Source organism: Somniosus microcephalus, chromosome 23 (assembly GCF_052327205.1).
Source record: "Somniosus microcephalus isolate GS21.2 chromosome 23, FLI_Smic_1.0, whole genome shotgun sequence".
Taxonomy (NCBI): Eukaryota; Metazoa; Chordata; class Chondrichthyes; order Squaliformes; family Somniosidae; genus Somniosus; species Somniosus microcephalus.
Genome location: NC_141009.1, coordinates 8,832,428 through 8,859,008, shown reverse-complemented (window position 1 = coordinate 8,859,008; position 26,581 = coordinate 8,832,428). Strand labels below are relative to the sequence as shown.

Genomic DNA, 26,581 nt, shown 5'->3' with positions numbered 1-26,581 from the left:
ATCTGGGGGAAATAATTGCCCTGGTCATGGTGTACAATATTGCAATTGCATTCGAAAAGGATGTCTTTCTGATTCTGCGACCAGAGTATTGTTTTCCCCAAGGTAGCAATGCTTATCCAAGTGACTCCTTACTCACCCGAGACCGGCAGGAAGTGTAAACATTTGTGACTGTGACGATATCCGTTCACTACGTAGTTACTCGGGATACGTTCCTCCAGCGGCTTGGTGGATAAACTCCACAGTGACGCGTGCGGGCGTTGGCAGCAGTGCTGACCCTGCTGGAGTTTGTGGGTCATTGGGAGGTCAGCCCTATTGCATGGTTGTGGTGGACACATCTCGGGCGCTCACCTCCCCTGTGAAAAAAAGAAAGAGACTCGGATTTCTCCAGCGCCTTTCACGACCACCGGACATCCCAAAGCGCTTTGCAGCCAATGAAGTACTTTTTGAAGTGTAGTCACTGTTGTAATGTAGGAAACGCGGCAGCCAATTTGTGCACAGCAAGCTCCCACAAACAGCAATGTGATAATGACCAGATAATCTGATTTGGTGATGTTGATTGAGGGATAAATATTGACTCCAGGACACCGGGGAGAACTCCCCTGCTCTTCTTCGAAATAGTGGTCATAAGATCTTTTACGTCCCCCTGAGAGAACAGATGGGGCCTCGGTTTAACGTCTCATCCGAAAGACGGCACCTCCGACAGTGCAGCACTCCCTCAGCACTGCACTGGGAGTGCCAGCCTTGATTTTTGTGCTCAAGTCTCTGGAGTGGGACTTGAACCAAAAACCTTCTGACTCAGAGGTGAGAGTGCTGCCCACTGAGCCACTGGCTGACACAAAGGCCACAAAGATGTGCCAGGCCTCCCTCCTTTCTTAAAGGGACGAAATGTCAACCAAACATTCACTCAATTTTCAGGGTTTTGGGACCCAATCCCAGCCTGGAGTCTCAGGTCCCACTTGCGCCCTTTTTGGCAGCTTGGTATGACTGCTCTCACCTCAGAGGGCTGGGGATGTGTGAACTCTTGGCATTGGGCTCCCCACCACTTGGCTCCACCCCCGCCTGAAGGGCCTTGTATGCGATGGGCAGAGGCTGCACCCAAAGGCCCCGCAGAAATCCTGACATTACACCGGGCCCTGGTATATCTAGGCCCCTGTCTAATATCCGACATTTTCAAATTCAATCCTGATGAAATTATGGCGGGAGTTAGCCGAAAAGATCGAGGATTTTCAGCCCCTCTCTGTGTGTGCCGAGTGAGTTGATCTGAACCAGAATGACAGTACAGCTGGGTGGGGAGGTGCAGTATCAACCAGGGTTTCTGCTCCTGCTGATCATACATTGATCGCTGCTGGAACGGGCAGGGGTGTGGATAATGGGTGAGGAACGCAACCCGGCTGTGAGGCCCCATCACAAATGAATAGCCTGCCAACACCACTTGGTGATTGGGCATTTGAATGAGCAACTCCAGGGCTTCCAGTACCTATGGAACTGCACCTCTGCATAAATCATTGTATTCATTGGGTGCGGGGTGTGGGGAGACAGTTACTCAGTATAAGCAGAAACAAAGTTGAGATTTATGTTCAAGCACACAGTCAGAATGGCGCTGTTTGCATTCAGGAAAACCAGGTCTAACCAAGGCTTCTTCGGCAGCACCTCCCAAACCCGCGACCTCTACCACCTAGAAGGACATGGGCAGCAGGCGCATGGGAACACCACCACCTCCAAGTCACACACCATCCTGACTTGGAAATGTATTGGCCGTTCCTTCATCGTCGCTGGGTCAAAGTGCTGGAACTCCCTCCCTAACAGCACTGTGGGAGCACCTTCACCACACGGACTGCAGCGGTTCAAGAAGGCAGCTCACCACCACCTTCTCAAGGGCAATGAGGGATGGGCAATAAATGCTGGCCTTGCCAGCGACGCCCACATCCCATGACGAATAAAAAAAAACATGCGGCCTAACAGGTGCTCCTTAAAGGAACCGCTGGAGGCTGCCACCAAAATGGGAAGTTTGTTTAAAAATACTTACCTGAATGTGGAGCCGGGAGAAGCAGGAGTGCTCCTCCCAACCCCACATTAAAATCCGGCCACCGCCCCTCCCCCCGCCCCCCCCAAAACCTCCAACCTTGACCCCTCCCCGATCACCGCTTTTAACCTCCCGGGTAATGACGAGACAGAGCTTCAAAGTGCTGTGGAGGAAATTACTTGAGTTAGAGTTTAATTTTGGTCATTGTGACGGTGCTGACTCAGCTCAGAGCTCCTGTTTGATTGAGAGTGACCAAAGGGCAGGATCCTATGTCAGGTCCTTGCTGGCAGCAATTAATGTTCTTAAGGACAGCGCCCAGAAAGCTTTAACCTGGTCAGCCCTCACAGATCAAAAGCATCTCTTTCAACTGAAATTCCAAAAAAGCAGCTCTGCTAACAAGCAAGAACACAGGGGTGGAGATTTTGAGGTGTCCCATCCAGCAAAAACAGGGCGGTAGCGCCTCGAGAATGCTGGGGAATAACTTACCGCCCCCTTCCCGTCATCGGGGTGGCTGCCGTAATCTCGGCCCAGGCCATCTAAAAGCCCCATGACCGGAAAGTGACCCAGGCTCCTTAGACACACAGCAAATACAGTGGCCGTTTAACCCACACAAGCTGCTAGTCCTTAAAAGCCAAATAAAAGGTCAAGTGACATGGCCAACATTGGTTCCTCAAACCAGCACTGCAAATGGCTACCAATCTAAAGTAAGTGAAGTAATCCAAGGATATGGGGATCGGGCAGGAAGGTGGAGTTGAGGCCGAAGATCAGCCATGATCTTATTGAATGGCGGAGCAGGCTCGAGGGGCTGCATGGCCGACTCCTGCTCCTATTTCTTATGTAAATCTGACCAGATGCAGTACGTGATTTATTTGATTTTTTTAAAAATTAATTCTCCTGGAATAGACAAAATAGTTTGTTTTACTGCAGGTCCACTTGAGGCAGCACCTCACAGTTGCAAATTATTTCAATGACCGAAGCTTACACCTGTATAGAGCCTCGAAGCGAACAGAATATCCCAAGGCCCTTCAGAAAAAAGAAGGAAACTTGCACAGAAGAGTGGAGCGTGTGAATTGGGATGTATGACTGGAGGAGGTTGCAGAGGTAGGGTAGAGGATGCCCACAGAGGGACTGGTCCTGTTGTGGGTACATTGTCTGTCAACCAAAGAAACTGGAAGCACGTAAGAGGTCGGGGGCCCGATTGTCAAACCCTTCAAAGTAAATGTATTGACGTGACTGACCTTATAGGGGAACATTGTAAATAAAAAGAACATTGCTGGTAGCCTGATGTCTCGTGGTTAAAGCTTCGAGAGCCCAAGGCCACATTCCAGCCTCAATTGACATTGGATTCAACTACTCCCAGTGGTGAATTTATTGAAGTTCAGCTGCCCACCAGATGGGGAATCTTGCAGTCTTCATGGAAAGTCTGCCCCCTCCCCTGGCGAATCGTGCCTTCTGTCGAGCTGTATTGATGCAGATTACAGAGGGGTAAATAGCCCAGACAATCCAGCATCTCACCTTCCTCATTCCAGGATGATAACACACACAAACACACACATACACACACACAAGACTCCCATGAAAGTAAAGAAAAGAAAATCAGGCATATTAGGATGTTCAATAAATGAATGCTTTCGGTAAAATTTTATAAAACTGCGACGGTAAATTATCAGCCTATTTATGAGTCCACTTGGCAAGCGACCAGACAATATCCTTTCATCAGATTATCTCTGTTTACTGATGGTTTCCTAAATAACCAGTAAAATAAAAGTGATGTCATCTTTTCCTAAACCGCTTATTTAGTTCATTTAAAATTTATTAAAGCCTTATGTGTGATTGCAAAACCAGGGGATATTTTTAAAACAAGATCGCATTTTTATAAGTAGCAGCCCACAAGCATTTACTGATCCTCAAATTATACTGAAATCCGTTCAAATTTGGCTGAAATATCAAAACAGCAGTGGTTTGGCGATTAACTGATCATATTTACTAGTCCCAGAATCCTATTGAAAGTAACGCAACCTTCAAATACAGACCTGCAAGAAGCATTGTATTGACACAGGTGTTTAACTTGGACCGCAGTACCGTACTAAAACCCAGCGACTGTGAAATTCTGCTTGCTATATTAAGAGATGTTTTAATGTTTTTTATTGTTTGGAACAATAACTTTATTTAGGTTGAACTACCTCTGTCATGCTTTCCTCGTTTATGGAATTCCGCACTGGTGTGAAATATTAATTGCACACAAAGGAAAATTGTAACGCGAACCTAAGTATAGTTTATGCTGTCTTGGGGCTATTGGGGCGTGGAGGTTTTGCACTTGGCCCTGATCCCGTGTCTGAAAATGATTTCAAATAACCAGATTGAAGGAAGTCAGTCTGTGAGATCATCGATCGACCATAGGTTATTCCCACCTCTTCTGAGAGGTGATCTCATTGAAACATACAAGATTCTGAAGGATTGACAGGGTAGATGCTGAGGGGTTGTTTCCCCTGGCTGGAGAGTCTACAACTAGGGGGCAGAGTCTCAGAATAAGGGATCGGCCATTTAGGACTGAGATGAGGAGGAATTTCTTCACTCAGAGGGTTGTGAATCTTTGGAATTCTCTGCCCCAGAGGGCTGTGGAGGCTGAGTCTTTCAGTATATTCAAGGCTGAGATCGATAGATTTTTGGACTTTTGGGGATCGGGCGGGAAAGTGGAGATAAGGTCGATGATCAGCCGTGATCTTATTGAATGGCGGAGCAGGCTCGAGGGGCCGTGTGGCGGAGCAGGCTCGAGGGGCCGTGTGGTGGAGCAGGCTCGAGGGGCCGTATGGCTGACTCCTGCTCCTACTTCTTATGTTCTCTTCTCCCCCCGCCCCATCCCAAACCTTCAGAGAAAGAAGTCAAAGGGCAGTACTGCAGTTAACAATTTACTGCATCTTGATCACTTTCAGAGTGAAATGAATGATGTTGCAGTTGATGGTTGTTTATTAATAGGGCTGACTGGAGCAACTAAACGGATCTTGTATATGTAACATCCCTCAGATAATTAGCTGCTAGCTGTTCCCACAGTGCTGAAGTCGATATTACAGGCTGTCATCACCACCAGTCTAGTTACCTCTCCAGGGCAAAGGAAATATCCATTTTGCCGAACACATTTCGTGCAAAATTTCCTTCAGCATTGCAGTGTTGTAACAACCAAGAAATGTGCTTTTGGGAATATATGGTTAGAAAGTATGGAATGAAAAAGCCAATTAAAAAAAGATCATGCTGACTCATTGGCAGTTCATAGTGAAGCTTGTCTCGGTGGGTCCCACATAAAAACAGCTCCGACGAGACAAAAAAGGAAGAAAGACTTGCATTGATACAGCGCCTTTCACAACCACCGGACGTCTCAAAGCGCTTTACAGCCAATGAAATACTTTTTGGAGTGTAGTCACTGTTGTAATGTAGAAAACATGGCAGCCAACTTGCACACAGCAAACCCCCACAAACCGGATAATCTGTTTTTAGTGATGTTGATTGAGAGATAAATATTGGCCAGGACACCGGGGAGAACTCCCCTGCTCTTTTCCCAAATAGTGCCATGGGATCTTTTATGTCCACCTGAGAGAGCAGTCGCAGCTTTGGTTTAACATCTCATCCGAAAGACAGCACCTCTGACAGTGCAGCGCTCCCTCAGTACTGCACTGGGAGTGTCAGCCTAGATTTTTATGCTCAAGTCTCTGGAGTGGGGACTTGAACCCACAACCGTTTGACTCAGAGGCGAGAGTGATACCCACTTTTTTTTTCTTTTTTTTAATATATTATTTACTGAACATTAAAAACATTTACAACATCGTGATCATTCCATTGTATCGTACAAATCCATTCCGCCGCTCTGCACAGCCATCCCTCCACCACATATTAACATCAAAACCCGAAGTTTAATTTGTCTCCCATAACATATACTAATCTATTGTACTTTTAAAAAATTGATCAGTAATCATGGCTCCGAATAAGGAAAGTGTGCCTGATAATCCCCCCATCATTTAATCTCCGGTCCTTCTCTCCTCTCATGCGTCTTCCCAACTTTTCGGGCAGCTGTTGCTTTCTCCTGCAGCCTCCGGCTCTTTTTCACCTCCTGCTTGAACCTTCCCTGCAGTTTCAACCTCTTCCTTACATAAGGTTTGGGCCGAGGAGCTGCCCCTTCCCCATCCTTCTGCCCATCACTAACCTTTCCTTTTCCACACGATGCCATTCCACCCCCCACTTTCATGTTTCTGTCCCACTCTGACTCCTCACTCTCGAGCCATCTGTAACCTCCCGTCCCTGCTCCCCATCAGATACATAGGGCTGGATTTTCATTCAGCAGTTGGGAAGGAGGCGGGACTACAACTTTCGGGTTTTAGTCCCGCCTACATCGACGTCCGGCCAATCCACGCGATTTTCCCTTGATTGACCTTGTTGAGCCCACCCAGCGGGCTCAGCAGGCCAATTAAGGGCCACCCGGCAACAGGTGATGTCATAGACTGAAATTTCATCTGTCAAGAGGTGTTGACAGATGAAATATCAGTGTTTCACAGCTGTTTGAAGCTGTCAAACACTGACAGTCTGACTTCTAACCTGAGTCCTTCTACACAGACTCAGTTAGAACCCTCACCGGCAATGAAAGCTGAAGGCTGTCACTTTTGACAGCTCGCAGCCATTTTGCTTTCAGTGCCGGCTGAGTGATGGACTCCCGAAACCTAGAGGAAGAAAGGCTGTTAAGGTAAGTACAGGTAATTTAAACTTCTTTACACACTTTAGACACACCAAACACACTTACCTTTGCACTCATGCACCCATCACTCACCTGAACACCGACATCGCGACCCCTCCAAGTCCTTCAACCCGACGGCCCGCCTGCTCAACCTGGCGTGGTTTGGAGCCGTCGGGAATCCCGCACGACATCCCTCAAAATAGGGATTAGGCTAAAAACTGCCTGTTAACTACCTGTTAACAGGCAGTTAATTGGCACAAATCCCTTCCCGCCTCAGGTCGGCGGGTCCCAGTGTGGGGCGGGTACCCGCCTCCTTTGAAACTTACGTGGAGGCGGGTTTTGGGCGGGATGGTGTCGGGACCCCCAAATTCAGAATTTTAGCCCCCCGCACGCCTAAAAGCCCGCCTCACGGCACACTGAAACTCGAGGCCATAATCTCCCTTACAGAGTCTTCCTGCTATCATGGTTTCTCCAACAGTGCCACTCCCTTCGGCCTCATCTCCACTGCTGATCCTTGCTCCCCGTTTCTTCTCTCTGGGACAATGGAGCATCTGTACCTATCTTAATCCCTTCTGGCATCTTTGTCTCCCCACTCCCATCCTGCTGCCCCTTTAAGGCTCCAGCCTCTTGCACCCTCTCCTTGACTTGCCCCTTCCTGCTCCCTGAGATGTCCGACTCCCCATCTTTCTTTGGCGTACTTACACTTACCCCGCTCCCTCCTCTTCTCCCCCCGCAGACACCAGATTCTTTAGGGAGAGCCGATCCATATTATGGCTCAACTCTGCCCTCGACCAATGCTGCCCGCTGCTGTCTTTGTCCTTTTCCACCGTACTTGGTGTGTTTTCCACCATCTCCGTCCTGTTCTCTGCTCCGCAGTTTTCTGCCTCTTCCTGTGCTCTTTTCTCCTTCCATTCACCAGCTGTGTCCTCCGCCTGCTCCGCTCCTCCAGCCATTCCACTCACACCTCCTGCTCCTTCTCCCATCTCCTCATCACTCAAGGTGCTTCCTTCTGCCTCACACTCACAGTGGGTAGGGCCTTTGTGACACACCCCACAGCTCTCCGCCTTGCAGCTCCGAGTGATGTGTCCAGACTCACCGCAGTTATAACATCACAAGTCTGGACAGCTTCTTACAAGATGGTCGTGTCCAAGACAATAATAACAAGCCTTCGCCTGGTTATCATGCCGCACTCGAAAGTACTGCTCTCCTTCCATTGTCTCAAATTTCATGCTATACGGCAATGACTTCACCCCCTCTGGGAACCGCACCTTTACATAACGGGTTCCATCTGCTACCCGCGCTCCTGGATAGTATCTCCTCTTTATTGCCGAGCAAATTTTAATGTCCCACGACTCCAACTTTTTTAGTAGCACATCGTCCTCAATATATACTGGCAGGTTTAAGAATGAGACCACCACCTCTTCAGAATATAGCAGAGAGACCTCCAAGAACTTATCTCCAACCTTCAAACTGAGTAAAAGTCTTTCCACCTCCTCTCGGCCACTGACCGTCACCTCGAACCCAACATTCGGCTTTGGTCAGCAGGCAAAGCAACTTCCCTCGCTGCAGTCCTCATGTACCGCTTGGATAATATCCCAAGCTCGTATCTCCTTATCCTCGCACTGAACCACCACCATGTTTTCTTTTCCAAACTTCCTGGGTCCCAGCCCAAATCTTTGATCCTTTTTTTCTCCCTTCCCCCAACATTTTCTCCCCTGATTAAATTCATTCTGGGAACACAGTCCTCTGAGGGGCCCAGCACTCTGACTTCTAACTTGAGTCCTTCTCCACAGACTCAGTTAGAAATCTCTCCAGAACAGAAAGTAGAATGCTGCAACTTTTGACAGCTCGCGGCCATTCTGCTTTCTGTGCTGGTGAGATGAGGGACTCCCGAGACCTGAAGGAAGGAAGCCTGCATTAGTAAGTAAAGGTAAGTAAAACTTATTTAAACACTTTACACACACCAAACACACTTACCTCTGCACTCATGCACCCATCACTCACCTGAACACCGGACATCTCGAACCCTCCAAGCCCTTCAGCCCGACGGTCCACCTCGCTAACTTGGCGTGGCTTGGAGCCGTTGGGCAGCCCACACTTCAGGGCTAAAAATAGGGATTAGGCCAAAAACTGCCTGTTAACTACCTGTTAACAGGCAGTTAATTGGCACTAATCCCCTTCCCGCCTCGGGGAGGCGGCTCCCAGCACAGGTCGGGTACCCGCCTCCTGGGAAACGGGCATGGAGGCGGGTTGGGGGCGGGAAGGGTTCGTGCCCCCCGATTCTGCAATTTTCCCCCCACTCCCGCCTCCAAACCCGCCTCCACGGGGCTTGGAAATTCGAGCCCTTTGTCTTTCCTTATCGCCAGATGTCATCCTCACAATTATCTTTTTCTGCTCGTACTACTCCCTGACTTTATCCCTATAATCCAACTCCTCATTCTGCCCATGGTCTGACCCTATGATTTCGCAGCCCGATCTCCTTCACACTCCACCTCAGTCTTTCTCCATTTCCAGGCTCAGCAGATCAAATTCCTCCGATGATAATTTCCTGCTCACTTCCACTTTTTCACTACAGCTATCGACGGGAATAATTTCCCCCCTCCTCCTCGGGTCTCCACAGTCTCTGTTGGGTTATCTCAATCAACACGAACAGCTCTGCCCCACCCCAGTACTGGTATCAGAACAGCCCGTGCTCCTGCTCCCATGGTGGTGCTACTCTTCTGCTCAGATTTGAAACCTTACTCTTTATTTAGTTGCTTTAGAAGTGACTGAGGATTGGTAGCAAAATGATATCTCCACTGAAATAAGCTAGAAAGTGAATAGTTTACTTAATGCATAATATTTCTCCATACTATAAAAATAATACTGAGAGTGCGGAAAAGATTTACAAGGATGTTACCAGAATTGAGAGGAAAGATTGAGCAGGCTGGGGCTCTTTCCTCTGTTAAAGAGAAGTCTAAAAGGAGGCTGTGGTAAACCACTGTTTGTATTCCACTGTGCCCATGTCTGTACATGCCTCGGCTGACTCCTCCCGCGAGTCCAGGTATAAAGGTGACTGCTCCACAGTCCCTCTGTATTCTGGACTGGTCGACCACTCGAGGCACACCTTCATTCTCTTGTTAATAAAAGCCTGTTAGTTACTCGCTTAACCTCAATCTTTTGAGTGATTGATAGCGCATCAATTTTATTAACAAGATTTTTTTATAATGGAGAAGATCCTCACACCAGCATGCCTAGATTTAGACCATCGGGAGGCGGACGCATCTACCAAGTTTGCTCACTGGCTTAGGTGCTTTGAAAAATTCCTGATCGCCTCCGCTGCAACGGTCAAATCGGATGAGGACAAACTGGATGTCCTGACCTCCAAAGTGAACCACCGAGCGTACTCGGTCATCCAGGACGCGACCTCGTACACGGCTGCTATCAAGTTCCTCAAGGACCAGTACACGCGCCCAGTGAACGAGGTGTACGCCAGGCACCTCCTGGGGAGTCGTAAACAACAACCTGGGGAATCGACCAAGGAATACCTTCAGGCACTGTCTGTGCTTGGCCGGGCCTATGGTTGTAAGGATGTAAAGGCCGCCGTGTACACAGAGGAACTTATCCGGGACGCTTTTGTAGCGGGCCACAGGTCCAATTACACCCGACAGCGACTGTTGGAGCAGAGTGACCTCGACCTCAACAAGGCCTCTGAACTCGCACTATCATTGGACGCAGCCTACCGGGGCATGGGTGCCTAATAGAGTTCTTTAAAATTATGGAAGAGTTCGGTAGGTGGATGTGGAGAAACTGTTTCCACTTGTGGGTGAGCCTAGAAGAAGGGGGTATATATATTAAGATAGCCACTCACAAAGGTAAACAAAACAAATTGGCAGCAAAAATGAGTGAGAAAAGCAACCCAGAAAAGTGAAAAACTTTACATTAAAACCACCAAGTGATTTACTAATTTCTTCATTGAATTCTAGGGGCGATTTTAACCCTACTCGCTCAGCAGAAACCTGGCGGGTGGGCAGTTAAAATCGCCCTGGCTCTTTTATTTATTTATTTATTTATTATTTGTTTTTTATAGGATGTGGGTGTCACTGGCAAGGCCAGCATTTATTGCCCATCCCTAATTGCCCTTGAAAAGGTGGTGGTGAGCCGCCTTCTTGAACCGCTGCAGTCCGTGTGGTGAAGGTACTCCCACAGTGCTGTTAGGTAGGGAGTTTCAGGATAGTGACCCAGCGATGATGAAGGATCGGCGATATATTTCTAAGTCAGGATGGTGTGTGACTTGGAGGGGAACTTGGAGGTGGTGGTGTTCCCATGCACCTACTGCCCTTCTCCTTCTAGGTGGAAGAGGTCGCGGGTTTGGGAGATGCTGTCGAAGAAGCCTTGGCGAGTTGCTGCAGTGCATCTTGTAGATGGTACACACTGCAGCCACGGTACGCCGGTGGTGGAGGGAGTGAATGTTTAAGGCGGTGGCTGGGGTGCCAATCAAGCGGGCTGCTTTGTCCTGGATGGTGTCGAGCTTCTTGAATGTTGTTGGAGCTGCACTCATCCAGACAAGTGGAGAGTATTCCATCACACTCCTTACTTGTGCCTTGTAGATGGTGGAAAGGCTTTGGGGAGTCAGGAGGTGAGACATTCGCCGCAGAATACCTAGTCTCTGATCTGCTCTTGTTGCCACAGTATTTATGTGGCTGGTCCAGTTAAGTTTCTGGTCAATGGTGACCCCCAGGATGTTAATGGTGGGGGATTTGGCGATGGTAATGCTGTTGAATGTCAAGGGACGATGGTTAGACTCTCACTTGTTGGAGATAGTCATTGCCTGGCACTTCTGTAGCGCGAATATTACCTGCCACTTATCAGCCCAAGCCTGAACGTCGTCCAGGTCTTGTTGCATGCGGGCATGGACTGCTTCATTATCTGAGGAGTTGTGAATGGCGCTGAACACTGTGCAGTCATCAGCAAACATCCCCCTTTCTGACCTTATGTTGGAGGAAAGCTCATTGATGAAGCAGCTGTAGATGGTTGGGCCTAGGTCACTGCCCTGAGGAATTCCAGCAGTGATGTCCTGGGGCTGTGATAATTGACCTTCAACCACCACAACCATCTTCCTTTGTGCTAGGTATGATTCCAGCCAATGGAGAGTTTCCCCCCCCCCAATTCCCATTGACTTCAGTTTTACTAGGGCTCCATGATACCACACTTTGTCAAATGCTGCCTTGATGTCAAGGGCAGTGACTCTCACCTCACCTCTGGAATTCATCTCTTTGTCTTAACTGTCCGAAAGCCGCCATGATCGCAACATCTGCAGTTTTAACCTGCTCTCCTGAGCAGGCAGCAAGGACGCGCGCCCGGAGCCAACAGGGTCCTTCTTTACATGTTGTGGCCCGATGACATCGTTGAGACCCGACTGTAATTTTAACTCAGGCCTCAGTGGGAAATCCACTTGGAGTTAAAATTGGGGCCAAATTTCCCCCATGCATTGCTGAAGAAATGGTAAAATCCTTTACTGATTTGCGTCTGTGAGGTACAGGAGGGAGAATGAAATGGTGTCTGCATAACTTTTACACATTTTCATTCAAAGGGGAATCTTTGTCATTATTGGAGAGAAGAAGATCGTAGCAGAGATGCTTCACATGACGTCACACGCAAACAATGTTACGATCTCTCTGCAGTGCAAGCAATATCATCACATTGCATGTTTGAGGCAAACGGAATAACTGCGCCAACAACTTTTAAAGTATAACAACACCCCATTTAGAAGCCCTAACTGCTGTACTTACAAAACCTGGGCTTATAGGCATTATGGTATAGGAGATCACAAAATAAGCAAATCTATTCAGACAATATATATATTTTACATATGTAAATTATATTAACGTAACATCCAGTGTAGAAGTTGCACCTTTCCCCAATATTTAGACAATATTAATTTAGACAATGTTAAATCATACGTAAAACTGCTATTTGTACATGCAATTTTACAGAAATTTAAAAAATGATTTTGCCTATATCAAAAGTGTACCCATTAAGAAACAAATGGAAAAAACATTTTCACTCTGAGTCACCGGTGCCTCTCTGTAGTTTTGCACGCATGAGGCCTGTATGGTTTTCAGTGTCTAGTAACCAGAAGTAAAGTTCAAAAACACCATTAATACCGATAGATAATTACCACTGACGCACCATTAAAGATTAGTACAATGCCATGTTGAATCAAGACATCAGTTCTACCTGATTAAGTATGCATTAAGCATCACTCTTTAAAAACCTGATATGTAATCAAAATACCGTGATATTGCTCGAGTAATAATACAGGAAACTCTACCGGCACTTAAATAACCGGAAATCTCTCTTAACCGGCAAAATTCAGGAGTAGGTTCAGGCAAGTTTACTTCATATTAGTGGCCGTGTAACCGGGGTTCCTGGATCTGTGGCCGTGTAACCGGGGTTCCTGCACCTGTTGCCATGCAACAGGGACGCCTGGATCTGTGGCCGTGTACTGGGCTCTCGTACCTTAGTAAGTATACCTCTCTGTAATCCGGACTTTTTGATCAACCGGCAGCACGCCGGTCCCATCAGTGCCGGATAAAAAAGAGTTTCCTGTAATATGCTTTGCTGGGCATGAAAATATGAAGATAATAAAGTGACAGTTGGAATTCTGCCTGTTCAGTAGAACAGCTTTTGAAGGGCCCTAGTAGGACGAGAGCAGCATTTCACAATCTAGCAAAACCAATCCACTCTACTCCACGGAAATGCTCTGTAATAAGCCATAGCATTGTTTTGATGTGCCGTGAGAATGCTGACTAATGGATCAAAATGACCCATTAACCCAATATTGGGCCCTGAATCCTGAAACTGGATTATCGGGATCATTGTATACTGACACTGGACTACTGGGCCTGTGGATCATCAGTCTGGGCTTGATTCCAACCCCTATCCCAGAGAGTGTAATAAACTCATATGCATTCTGTTTGAATTTCACCAAACCCGACACAGTGTATTGAATGGATAGCAAGAGTTCCAGAGTCTGGGAATATAGAAGTTTGCGACTTTAACTTTAGTTATTTAGCAGTAATCAGTACAAAGACACCGTTGATGAGACAGGTCTTTTTTTTTGTTTGTTTTATTACAAAAGTGTACATCCTTAACGCAAACTAGATTTTAGAACTTTTAGGAAATTTGGTAAGATTAGTTCAGCTGGAGACGGGTAGCTTTAAGAGATTCAGCAGCTGAATTCTAGACAACAGCTTGCGTTCAGGTTCCTTGGATTCATTTTTTCCTCAAACTCACTCGTTTCACCCGAGTTGACTTTCACTAGTTCTCGCCCAGAGCATTGAACAGAATATCATACAATACTGAGGTACCCTGCCCCCAGGGAGTGGGTGGGGGTGGTCAGGAAGCTGGCAGAATTCAGTTCTGACCACGTGAATCATTATAACCCAATCAGCAAGCGGAGGTACAGCGAAGCCAGCGACCCAGACCGACATACCACCAGGCTCTCCGCTGAATCAGTAATTGCTATACGAGCTGTACAAAATGTCCTTCATCAATGTTGTTATTCCTATCTAGGGACCTGAAGGAAAACCAGGGAAGTCTGGGGAGAGGGGAAAACCTGGCAGAAAGGTTAGTGTGCCTGTATTTTTTTTTAATAGAATCAAAAAAGATACATCTATTTGCCAGCTTCTACCTGCCGATCTCTCTGTCTGTTTATCCGCTTATTTATGCCACATATCTGCGGCATAACAAAGGCCGCCTATTTCCACCTCCATAACATCGCCCGTCTCTGCCCTTGCCTCAGCTCATCTGCTGCTGAAACCCTCGTCCATGCCTTTGTTACCTCTAGACTGGACAATTCCAACGCACTCCTGGCCGGCCTCCCACATTCTACCCTACGGAAACTTGAGGTCATCCCAAACTCGGCTGCCTGTGTCCGAACTCACACCAAGTCCCGTTCACCCATCACCACTGTGCTCGCTGACCTACATTGGCTCCCAGTTAAGCAACGCCTCGATTTCAAAATTCTCATCCTTGTTTTCAAATCCCTCCATTGCCTCGCCCCTCCCTATCTCTGTAATCTCCAGCCCCACAATCCTGAGGGATACCTGCACTCCTCCAATTCTGCCCTCTTGAGCATCCCTGATTCAAATCATATCCATCATTGGTGGCCGTGCCTTCAGCTGCCTGGGCCCTAAGCTCTGGAATTCCCTGCCTAAACTTCTCCGCCTCTCTACCACTCTCTCCTCCTTTAAGACGCTCCTTAAAACCTACCTAAGCTTTTTGGTCACCTGCCCTAATTTCTCCTTATGTGGCTCGGTGTCAAATTTTTTGTCTTATAATACTCCTGTGCAGCGCCTTGGGATGTTTTACTATGTTAAGGGCGCTATATAAATACAAGTTGTTGTTGTTTGCAAAACAGTGTCAGTCTGTGGTTACTTTGATGTATCTACCTCACTGTATACTTGCCTTTCATTGCATTCATCTACCTTTCCCTCATAATTTGCCTGTTTATTTCTGTTTCGGCCTTCTAGATTGGTAATGTATCATCCTAGCATCCAAGAGTTAAATCCAATTAAAAGTACCAAATTGACACGCACCCTGCTAATATGTAAGTGGTAAAGATTTGCAGAGATAGGCAGCTCTATAACCTCACGAGAATCACAGAATGACTGTAGCCCTTCTCAAATAATGTCTGTTGAAGGCAACACATTCAGACCTCATATCAAAATAATGTGAAACTTACAAGGGTGTGTAATTTCCCCTGTGACCGTGAAAGAGAGCCATCGACAAACTGTAAAACTATTCAGTCTCTGGATGCTAACAGCATTCTTCCCCCTCCCCCAAAAGCGATATTGTGGTGCATGGATTTTCTGTACAAATTAGTTATGCACATAGCATCAAATCAAAAGCTGAATAATCAGAGAATGGGTTGTGTCAGCTGTGGAGAATTTTTTTTTAAATTAATTCTTGTGAATAAAAGGTATTTGCTGTGGCCAGTGCCAATGGCAATGCTGTAATGGAGGGGAGACAGCTACCTGTGAAAAATAGCTGGTATCCCATCCAACGCTAGCCACATCCTCACTCAACTCACTTCTCCACACCCCCACCCCATCATCCACTCTTAGAATTACCACTGCTCAGATCATAAAAAGCCCAGGAGCTTTTCCTTCCACCTTCCCCTTCTAAAGTTAAATTATTTGATAAATTCAAGGCACTTGTTTCTTGATCTGTGCTGTTTAATGCAATTTGCACTCCCAGTACCTACCTCCCCTTCACACAACGCGCTGGAATCGCAAAGAGCTCGCCAGTGATGAAATCCTTGTTAACCCTTTCATGTGTTATGCGTTGTAGGGTAGCAAAGGCCACTTGGGACATCTGGGAGAGACAGGACCCACAGGAGAGCAAGGACCTGAGGGAACCCAGGGGCCCAAGGGATCTCGAGGAACACGAGGATCTATGGTATTCGGCTTTGTAAATACAGCGTGTTTCACTGAATTAAACCCACCGTCAATCTGATATCCACTAAAAGCCAACAAAAATGTAAAGTTAGTTCTTAACTCATGAAAGTACTGGCAGGCTCTGTTTGTATTTCCACAGTTAAGTACAGTAGACTTTATATTGATTTATTTGATTGATGCACGTAAAATATGTTATAGTTAGGGTTATGTTATAAAAAATGATTTTCTATTAATAAAGGAGGCATAAATAATGCATGTTAAATCAAAAGCTATGGTGTGTAGAAGTGCCACCTACTTAATTGCCTGTGCAATATAATGCTAGCTACAGGCTAGTAAGGATGGAATATTAAATGACAATAAGAGACTGAAAAAGTACAATGTGTCATTGGCAGCTCTGAACAATTTGTGCAGAGGGTCTGTACGTTGAACAGAGCATTGCATGCAGAGGCTTTGTATACTGAACAGTATTGCATGTGGAAATTGTACATTGAGCAAGACGATACATGCAGAGGCTTTGGGCACTGAATAGTATTGTATGCAAATGGTCCACACACTAAATGGCACATTGTGTGCAGAAGTTCTGGATACTGAACAGTGCAATAGATACAGGAGATAACCGATCATATTACAGCGTGAGACACTGGAAGATGAGTCCAGACAGACAGCATGTGTTTATTGTGCAATACATTTCCAAAAAGGGAACATTATTGATGTGCTAATTTATATTTATATTTCTCAAAACTGATAGATTAAAATTGCATTTTATTGAAGACTTTCCTCTGTTTTTGCAGTGTTGGATAAAATATGTTTGTGTAAAAAGGTGTCATGCCTTTCTCAGCCTGCATTAACTGTTAGCAGAAGTTCCATTGAACTTTACACCTTCAGATACACCAGGTCCTGGTTGACACTGCAAAAGCGAAAAGTCTAATTAATTTATTTCACTTATTTTCTAATGAATGGATGAGTAAAATTATTTCAAATTTACGAACACATCGTTATCTCCACTTGCTTTCTGATTCAGCTGGCTGATAAGCTTTTTCTCCCCCTCTTTGATAGGGTGCTCCTGGTCGAATGGGCGCTCAGGGCGAACCAGGGTTAGCAGGGTATGAGGTAAGGACACTTCACTACACAGACTCTGGTAATGTTTACTCCACAGTATAACAGGTAACAGCACAGGTCTGAAAGTGAAATAGAACATTGCTCAGTTAATGCTTCTCAATCTGTAACCTTCTAATTAACTGGTATGTTGGCCTTCATTGCAAGAGGAGTTGGGTACAGCAGCAAGGATGTCTTACTACAATTATACAGGGCCTTGGTGAGACCACACCTGGAGTACTGTGTGCAGTTTTGGTCTCCTTCCCTAAGAAAGTATATACTTGCCATAGAGGGAGTGCAGCGAAGGTTCACCAGACTGATTCCTGGGATGGCAGGACTGCCGTATGAGGAGAGAGTGGGTCAACTAGGCCTGTATTCACTAGAGTTTAGAAGAATGAGAGGGGATCTCATTGAAACGTATAACATTCTGACAGGGCTAGACAGACTGGATGCAGGGAGGATGTTTCCCCTGGCTGGAGGGTCTAGAACGAGGGGTCACAGTCTCAGGATAAGGGGTAGGACATTTAGGACTGAGATGAGGAGAAATTTCTTCACTCAGAGGGTGGTGAACCTGTGGAATTCTCTACCACAGAAGGCTGTGGAGGCCAAGTCACTGAATATATTTAAGAAGGAGATAGATAGATTTCTAGACACAAAAGGCATCAAGGGGTATGGGGAGAGAGCGGGAATATGGTATTGAGATAGAGGATCAACCATCATCATATTGAATGGCGGAGCAGGTTCGAAGGGCCGAATGGCCTACTCCTGCTCCTATTTTTCTATGTTTCTAACTGCAGTAACATCATCAGACCATGTATTTTTATTTGTTCTTGAGATGTGGGTGATGCAGGTACGGCCACATTTAGCGCACTCAACCAGGGTAACTATTATTTTTACAACTGAGTGACTTCCTACTCCACTTCAGCGATCATAAAGAGTCAACCACACTGGAGGCGTATGTAAGCCCTACCAAGTAGGGGTGGGGTGACAGGTTCAAAGTTGCTTCTGGCGCCAGCCCGGAAATTATCAGATTTATTGGGCCTGAAATTGCGATCGGAGGCTTCCCGCGGGCGGACGCCTCCGACCTGTTAAAAAATCTACGAATGTACCTGGTGGGCCGGGCGATAAGGAGGCTCGCGATCCTGGGCCTCTCCGGGTCTGCGCGGGTAGAGCCCCACATATCCCAGGGGCACAGGCGGATCGTAAGCGCCCCCGGGGATCACGGGGGCCGGCCCAACCAATAAAAGAAGGGAATCCCCATTCATACTTGTGGGAGTTGCGTACGTACGGAAACCCCCATTAGTATGAATGGGGATGACTTAAACAATACACAAACACATGAAATAAAAATAAAAAAATTACATATTTAAAATTAATTAAAATGCCATTTAATTAAATGAAAATTTAATTTTTTGATTTTTTTTTAAATATGTTTTAACGGGGCTAAAAATAAACTTACCTTATTGGACACGGTTTTTAATGTATAAATGAGTGATAAAATTTTATTTTTCTATTTTTTAAAACTCTTATGCTAGAAAAGCAGGACTTACGCCAGGCTTTTACCAGGCGTAAAAATTTCACGGGCATTCAGCGGGCGGAAGTTGGACAAATAGCGCAACTCTCCCCCCGCAGAGGCCCTTTTCCCGGGGATGCGGAGGATCTGTCGAGAGGAACCATGACAGATCGCAAGCTCCGGGTTTCCGCGCATGCGCTTCACACGCCTAAATCCGGGACTTGCGTGGCCCCAACGGGCGCGTGCGCACCTCGTACGCACCCGTAGGTGTCGCAAGATACGGCCCGATGAATTCAATTTCACAACTTCATATGGTGGGATTTGAACTCACAGCCTCCGGATTGCGAGTTCTGTACCAAAAGGCCAGAGATATTAACTGTTGCTGCATTGCCAGGGATGCTGCCTGACCTGCTGAGTATTTCCAGCTTTTTCTGTTTTTATTTTCATATTTCCAGCATCTGCTATTATCATAACGGCACAGAAGGAGGCCATTCGGCCCATCGAGTCTGTGCCGGCTCTCTGTAGAGCAATCCAGTCAGTCCCATTCCCCCGCTCTATCCCCGTAGCCCTGCGAGTTTATTTCCCTCAAGTGCCTATCCAGTCTCCCCCTGAAAACATTGAGTGTCTCCGCTTCCACCACTTCCGTCGGCAGCGAGTTCCAGGTCCTCACCACTCGCTGTGTAAAAAAGTTTTTCCTCACATCCCCCCCGTATCTCTTGCCCAAAACCTTAAATCTGTGTCCCCTAGTCCCTGTACCATCAACTAGTGGGAACAGCCTTTCCCGGTCTAGCCTATCCAAACCCGTCATTAACTTGTACACCTCTATCAAATCACCCCTCAACCTCCTTTGCTCTAATGAAAACAAATCCAGCTTCTCCAACCTGTCCTTGTAGCTAAGATCCCCATCCCCGGAACCATTCTGGTAAATCTTCTCTGCACCCTCTCAAGGGCCTTCACATCCTTCCTAAAGTGTTTGTTTTTTGATCATAACCACTGCAACTGCTGTGCCGTAGAACAATGATGTAAAACCAAGATGAGTATTTCATCCAGTCAGCACTAAAGCCTTTACTGTATCTTCCTACAATGCAAAAGATTTAAATACTTGTTGCTTGATATCACTCAGTAACCCAGCGTACGTTGCAAGGGTATTAGTACCATAGCGGTTTACAGCACCAAAGGAGGCCTTTTGGCCCATTATATCTGCATCGATTCAGTGTTAAAACAATCCAAGACTAATCCCACTGCCCCACTGCTCCAAATGTTTATCTACTCTTCCCTTGAAAAATGTAATGGCCTGTGCCTCAACTACTCCCTGTGGCAAAGTATTCCATGCTCCAACCTGACGCTGGCAAGCACATTACTGAACAGGCCTGACAGAAGATCCCAGCATGAATCTGCACCTTCAGCAAAGTGGTGGAGAAACATTGGGGGGGAAAAAAGGTTGAAATAGCGGACAGGCAGCCTCGGCATTCCATCAGATACTCCCTTCTAATTGTCATTGTGTTCATAGAATATTCTGCTTACAGTACAAGATATGAATATGAGCCAGTCATAACAGAAGAATAGTATCATCTGATTGCAGTATTTACTGTTATGTAATAGCAAATACATTTACAGAAAGATACAGTAAAGTCACCTTGGTTTTACAGCACTGTCCTGGGGCACAGAGGTGTTGCGGTGATGATAAAAAAGCAAAATATTACAGATGCTGGAAATACGAAAATAAAAACAGCAAAGGCTGGAAATACTCAGCAGGTCAGGCAGCATCTATGGCAATGCAGCAACAGTGGAACTCCCTCCCTAACAGCACTGTGGGAGTACCTTCACCACACAGACTGCAGCCGTTCAAGAAGGCGGCTCACCACCACCTTCTCAAGGGCAACTAGGGATGGGCAATAAATGCCGGCCTTGCCAGCGACGCCCATACGCCGCGAATGAATTTCTTAAAAAAACAAGTCAATGTCTCCAGACCTGCTGGTACTGGATTAGAAATTTGAGTTCCAATCCCAACATGGCAAGTTGTGAAATTAAATTCCATAAATAGACTTTTACCCAATTAAACCTGTTAACTGTGCTACATGGTTGCAACCGAACAGTGGAGCAAGAAAATATATCACCAATGTAATAGGGCAGGAAAAAGTGAGAACTGTGAATGTCAGTCGGTAACAAAAGATAAACAGAATAAGCAGCCCCAGGTACAGGAAGTGGAATAAAGTCCTGGCTACACTGGCTCATCTCAAATCAGCAAATAGTTTGAGTGATCCCAAAGAGCCCCCCAGTGGACAATATTTGGTACTACTTCTCAGAACAGTAACCTTTCGCACAAATTCCTCACATTTTCAACAGGTACGCAGGAAAGAATGTTTTTATATCCAAACCCTAAGTAGTATAATAGTAAGAAATGTGACCATGTCAAATGAAGGGCCTTCAAGCCCACCCGATCCAGTCAGCCTCGCACACCAACCACACACACCCCACCCCGCCCCACCTTCAGCAATGCAATCTCTTGCGAGAGGCAGAAAAAACTAAAGGGAATTACCTCTGGCAAATTTAGGAAAAACTTTGGGAATTTCCTCTGACTCCTAAGGCAGTGGAGCAAGGCTCCAGGAGACCGCGGTTCCCTGTGACTCTTCACAATCTCGACAAACCAGGGCCCCAAACACCCCTTCCAGGTGAAACAGCGATTTACTTGTACTTCTCGCAATCTAGTATACTGTATTCGCTGCTCACGATGCGGTCTCCTCTACATTGGGGAGACCAAACGCAGATTGGGTGACCGCTTTGCGGAACACCTCCGTTCAGTCCGTAAGGGTGACCCCGAGCTTCCGGTCGCCTGTCATTTTAATTCACCGCTCCATTCCCACTCGGACCTCACCGTCCTTGGCCTCTTGTATTGTTCCACGGAAGCTCAACGTAAACTCGAGGAACAGCACCTCATCTTCCGATTAGGCAGTCTGCAGCCTTCCGGACTCAATATCGAGTTCAACAATTTCAGATCATAAGCTCGGCCCCCATTTCATTTTCTCTTGTAATTGTTCCACTCCTTCCCCCCCCCCCCCCTTTCCTTTTGTTTCTCTCTCACACCTGGCAGCTATCTTTTGCCCTGCCAGTACACTTTACACCTAATCCCAGCCTATTACCATCTCGTCTAGCTTCTAATCTCTTTTACTTCTTTTGTTTCTTTTATTCTTTTGTCCGATCGCAGCCCTGCCTCCGATCTAGTTTCTTTTCTTTCCAGTTTTGAAGAAGGGTCCAACCCGAAACGTCAACTCAAATTTCTCTCCACGGATGTTGCCTGACCTGCTGAGTTTTTCCAGCATTTTCTGTTGTTATTTAGCAACTTAACACAATCATTGGAAATGGCCTCTTCTCCCTGTACCCCTGTTGGTGGTGCATAGCGATTGAGACAACCAGTGATGCCCTCAGATTGATTAAGTGCTTTGACCCGTAGTTATAGGATTTACTGAGAATACAGGAGCTGTTTATTGCTTCACGCACTTGGGGAACCCAACATTTATCTTATCCATCATCTTCCTTCTTCTAGGTTTTCAGTGCTGGGATGAAATTTCACTTTATGAAACTGCAGCTTCCAGTTAAACAGCCAGGAGAGATTAGAATCCAGATCCTTCACTCATGTTCAGTCACTTCCATAAATGTTCTGTATTAAATTCGATGGATGCCCCAGTAGAGAGAAAAACAAAGTGCCATGACAAGTCCAATTATTCCTGTATCAGATGCTGGCTTAAAGGATCGAGCACAAACACATTAATATTGGGACGGTACTTGCCATATGATAATGTTTACAAACTGAGTTCAATCTTTATTATTTCATTGTGCTGACCCATTCTATTACATATTAACACTGTTTCCAAGGTGATTTAAAATCATATTTTCCCCCTACAGACAATAGCGAGTAATTTTTAAGCCAACCACCCTGCCCCGCCGCCCCCCCTGGTGGGAAACTGACGGGATTGGATCAGCTGACCATATTACACCGAGCTAATGTTCCCCCTAAATTGTCTTTGTTGTGTGCGGCCTGTTTAATTCAATGCATGGTCCCTTTAAATTTTCTGCGCACGTGCGGTCCTTCAGATTGTAAAAGCTTGTGAGCGTCCTGGTTACTGCCCGGCCGCGCACGCTCGCTCGCAGCTTAGCGGGAACATTGCACCCACCCCGATTTTACTTTCCATACCTTTATCATGATGGCGTATTACTGTGTTCAAGGTGTGCCGTGTGTCTTTCTTATGTTCTTATGTTCTTATAAAGGCCAAAATGCATGTCTGCAATAAATGTGAGACTTGCCACTGGTAAAGCTGGTAATCTGCTGCCTTTATTACAGTGGCACATCACACATTTACCAGAGTAAAACCCCATTATCACACTGAGAGCGCAGCCACCTTGTTACAGATTAGCATAAAGCACACCGAGCATTGTAAGAGTCACGGTGGCACCCTTGCAGCCTTTTATTCTGTGCTGGTCATAGTGAATGTTATGTTGCTTGTAATAGTAAAGTGCTTGGTCCAAAAAGCTGTATAACTGCTTGTACCTTTAATTTGGTTGTCATTAGAAAATTTAAAACTCATTTTTGTTTTTTGCAGGGACATAAAGGGCCACCAGGCCCAAAAGGACCACCTGGTCCCAAAGGTGAAAAGGTAAAATAGCCTAATTTTTAATGTTAGCTTTTAATTACACTGCAATGAAAACTCTATATAGAGTTAAATTGTGCTTTTGGCAGCAACAACAGAATAAAATAAACAGGGAACTGCATGCAGAGTACATCCAGCCCCTGCAATCTGCAGCTGTTCCTCAAGTCAATTCAGTTTATACAACTCGATTGCATTAAGTGACCTGTGCCTATCGGTCATCTCGCTGACACATACCCGAGGCTCTGAACTGTACTCACTTTCAATGTGCCCAATTAAATCATTAAACAAACTATTCTGCTCACACGGCCAACATCTAACTCTGTACGCATTGACGAGTCGGTCCGCAGTTGCACACATCTGGAAATGAGTTTGTGCATTGAAGACTGGGCTGAATCAGAGATGAAACAGTTCTCATGTGCAGTAGATGGTAGCTCATTGTTTTATACTTTAAAGAGGCCTCTCAAGCTCTGTGACTCTTCAGCGCATTGCAGTTCCCTTTAATCATTTGTTTGGGCAGGTAGGGGGTGGGTGGAAGCATTTTGTTTATTTTTATTGGACCTCAATGTTCAGTTGTCTGCAGAGGGAGGAGCTGGAAGTGTGGTTCTGCACCTGTGATATTGTGGTTCTGAAACACTCTGATGTGGTACAGCGCAATGTCCGCACAGGCCCGGGATTTGCACTTGACTACCCTTAATTGTGGGAGTATAAATGCATTTCATGTTTTCAAAGTCATCTGTGTTCTACGTCATGGTCTCCAGAAAGTAGCTTTTTTATGTTAAAAGTTGAAAGACTGGACAGTGTGAAGGCTCTGATTTTTTTTATTCGTTCCTGGGATGTGGGCGTCGCTCGCAAGGCCGGCATTTATTGCCCATCCCTAGTTGCCCTTGAGAAGGTGGTGGTGAGCCGCCTTCTTGAACCGCTGCAGTCCGTGTGGTGAAGGTGCTCCCACAGTGCTGTTAGGGAGCGAGTTCCAGGATTTTGACCCAGCGACGATGAAGGATCGGTGATGTACTTCCAATTCAGGATGGAGTGTGACTTGGAGGGGAACTTGGTGGTGGTGGTGTTCCCATGCACCTGCTGCACTTGTCCTTCTAGGTGGAAGAGGTCGTGGGTTTGGGAGGTGCTGCCGAAGAAGCCTTGGCGAGTTACTGCAGTGCATCTTGTAGATGGTACACACTGCAGCCATGGTATGCCGGTGGTGGAGGGAGTGAATGTTTAAGGTGGTGGATGGGGTGCCAATCAAGCGGGCTGCTTTGTCTTGGATGGTGTCGAGCTTCTTGAGTGTTGTTGGAGCTGCACTCATCCAGGCAAGTGGAGAGTATTCCATCACACTCCTTATTTGTGCCTTGTAGATAGTGGAAAGGCTTTGGGGAGTCAGGAGGTGAGACACTCGCCACAGAATACCTAGCCTCTGACCTGCTCTTGTTACCACAGTAGTTATGTGGCTGGTCCAGTTAAGTTTCTGGTCAATGGTGACTCCCAGGATGTTGATAGTGGGGGATTCGGTGATGGTAATGCCGTTGAATGTCAAGGGGCGGTGGTTAGATGCTCGCTTGTTGAAGATAGTCATTGCCTGGCACATGTGTGGTGCGAATATATAAAAATAGTTGTTTAATAACTTTGAAATCCACTGTGTTGGATTATTAAAAATAGAGTTTTAAGTCTTTACCCTCCTAGGAAAATCTTTTCCCCCAATCCCCCCCACCCCCCGTCACCTTTCACTCCTCGCAGATTCTCCCTAAGCCACGCATCCCTTGCAGCTGAGCAGTTGGGACAGTCAGGTTGGGAGCAGACTGCTATCAATGACTACAACAACCTGATGGACAAATCTGCCCCCATCCCCCGCAACCACACTCACTACTACCTTCTCTACAGCTGAGATTGATAACTCAGCACAGTGGGGATAGAGCCTGTGTCTCTCCCCTCCGTGCTACTGTGCAGTGGTGCTTTAACACGGCCAGCACCATCAGAAAGTAACTACTTTAGTTCCGAAACTCCTAGCTGAATTCCTGGGACTTGGGGAAGAACCCAGTTCAACCAGGATTCTGCAGCGTTCCTTTAAGATCGCAATTTTCCAATGGGGAGGGAGGAGGATTCCTTCGCCTGCCCTTGTCCCCACATCAAGGAGGCGTGTCTGGGGGATTGCTATCCGTTACGCCTTATAAGGCCTCCGTGTAACTCTGGCCACATTAGTACCGTTGAAGCCTTTTATAAAATAAAAACAGACCTTACCCAACCTGCGCGCAAATGGCTCCCTTTGGAGCTGAAAATCTTAAAATAAGCGGCTTCATCTTCAGATCGGGAAGGGGTTCCGGGCACCTCGGCTGTCGGGTGTTCTGTTCCTGGCGGCCAAGGCCCAAAAGTGTCAACCCCCATTCCAGATTGTGAGGCCAGGGCCACCGGCACCTGCAAGGGTGCATTCAGACTCGCCCACATTGGGACAGATGTGCCAACGCGCCCTTACAAGCGCTCGTTGCCCACTCAACCACGCAATTTAGGACAGGGTCTGTGCCTTTGGGCCTCAGTGGCCAGAAGTTGCACTCCACTGAACTCCCTGCAGAGTGGGGGTCTCCTGGGATTTCAGGCCTTTTCTTTTTAAATTTCCTCCGAGCGTCCATGTCTATGCTCGTTGCTTCTCGTTCACTATCGGTACAGACTATAAAAGTTCTTTCACAAAGTTAATGGTCAAAATTGCAGATTCATCTGATTCCATTGAAACGTTGGACGGTGATGGTTTTCAAAGACTATTACGCGCGACTATAGTTTCCTAAAACCTGTAGCTTCTATTTTCTAAAATCTCAGTACCTGCCTCTATGATCCAAACTGCTAAGAGTGACATGCAATTTGGATAAACGTATTCCTTAATCAGATACTCATATTTCTGAAGTTGTTTCCAGTCTCTAGTTTTACTATTTGACTTTTAAATCATTTGAATCGGCACCGTTTTGACCATAAAACAGCCACCAAATTAGGGGGGAATTCACGATGTATTGCAGTGCCACCAACAGACTTCAGCCCTTCAGAGACTGAAGGACTGGAGATTGCATTGTTGGTTATGTTTTATTGCAGCCTCTTGGAGACCAGCTGCTTTCACAGGAGGTCACAAGAATGAATTGCATCTTAAAATTAGAATTTCTCTTC

At 46.4% G+C, this 26,581-nt stretch overlaps 1 protein-coding gene across 1 annotated transcript in view; it reads left to right on the top strand.

Moving 5' to 3' along the window:
• LOC147101631 (uncharacterized) overlaps positions 1–26,581 on the top strand; it is a 688,387-nt gene that overhangs the window by 581,553 nt on the left and 80,253 nt on the right. Inside the window, 4 exon segments of the mRNA XM_085965351.1 lie at positions 14,301–14,354; positions 16,080–16,187; positions 17,243–17,296; positions 23,393–23,446. Of these exon segments, the coding sequence (XP_085821477.1) occupies positions 14,301–14,354; positions 16,080–16,187; positions 17,243–17,296; positions 23,393–23,446 (270 nt within the window).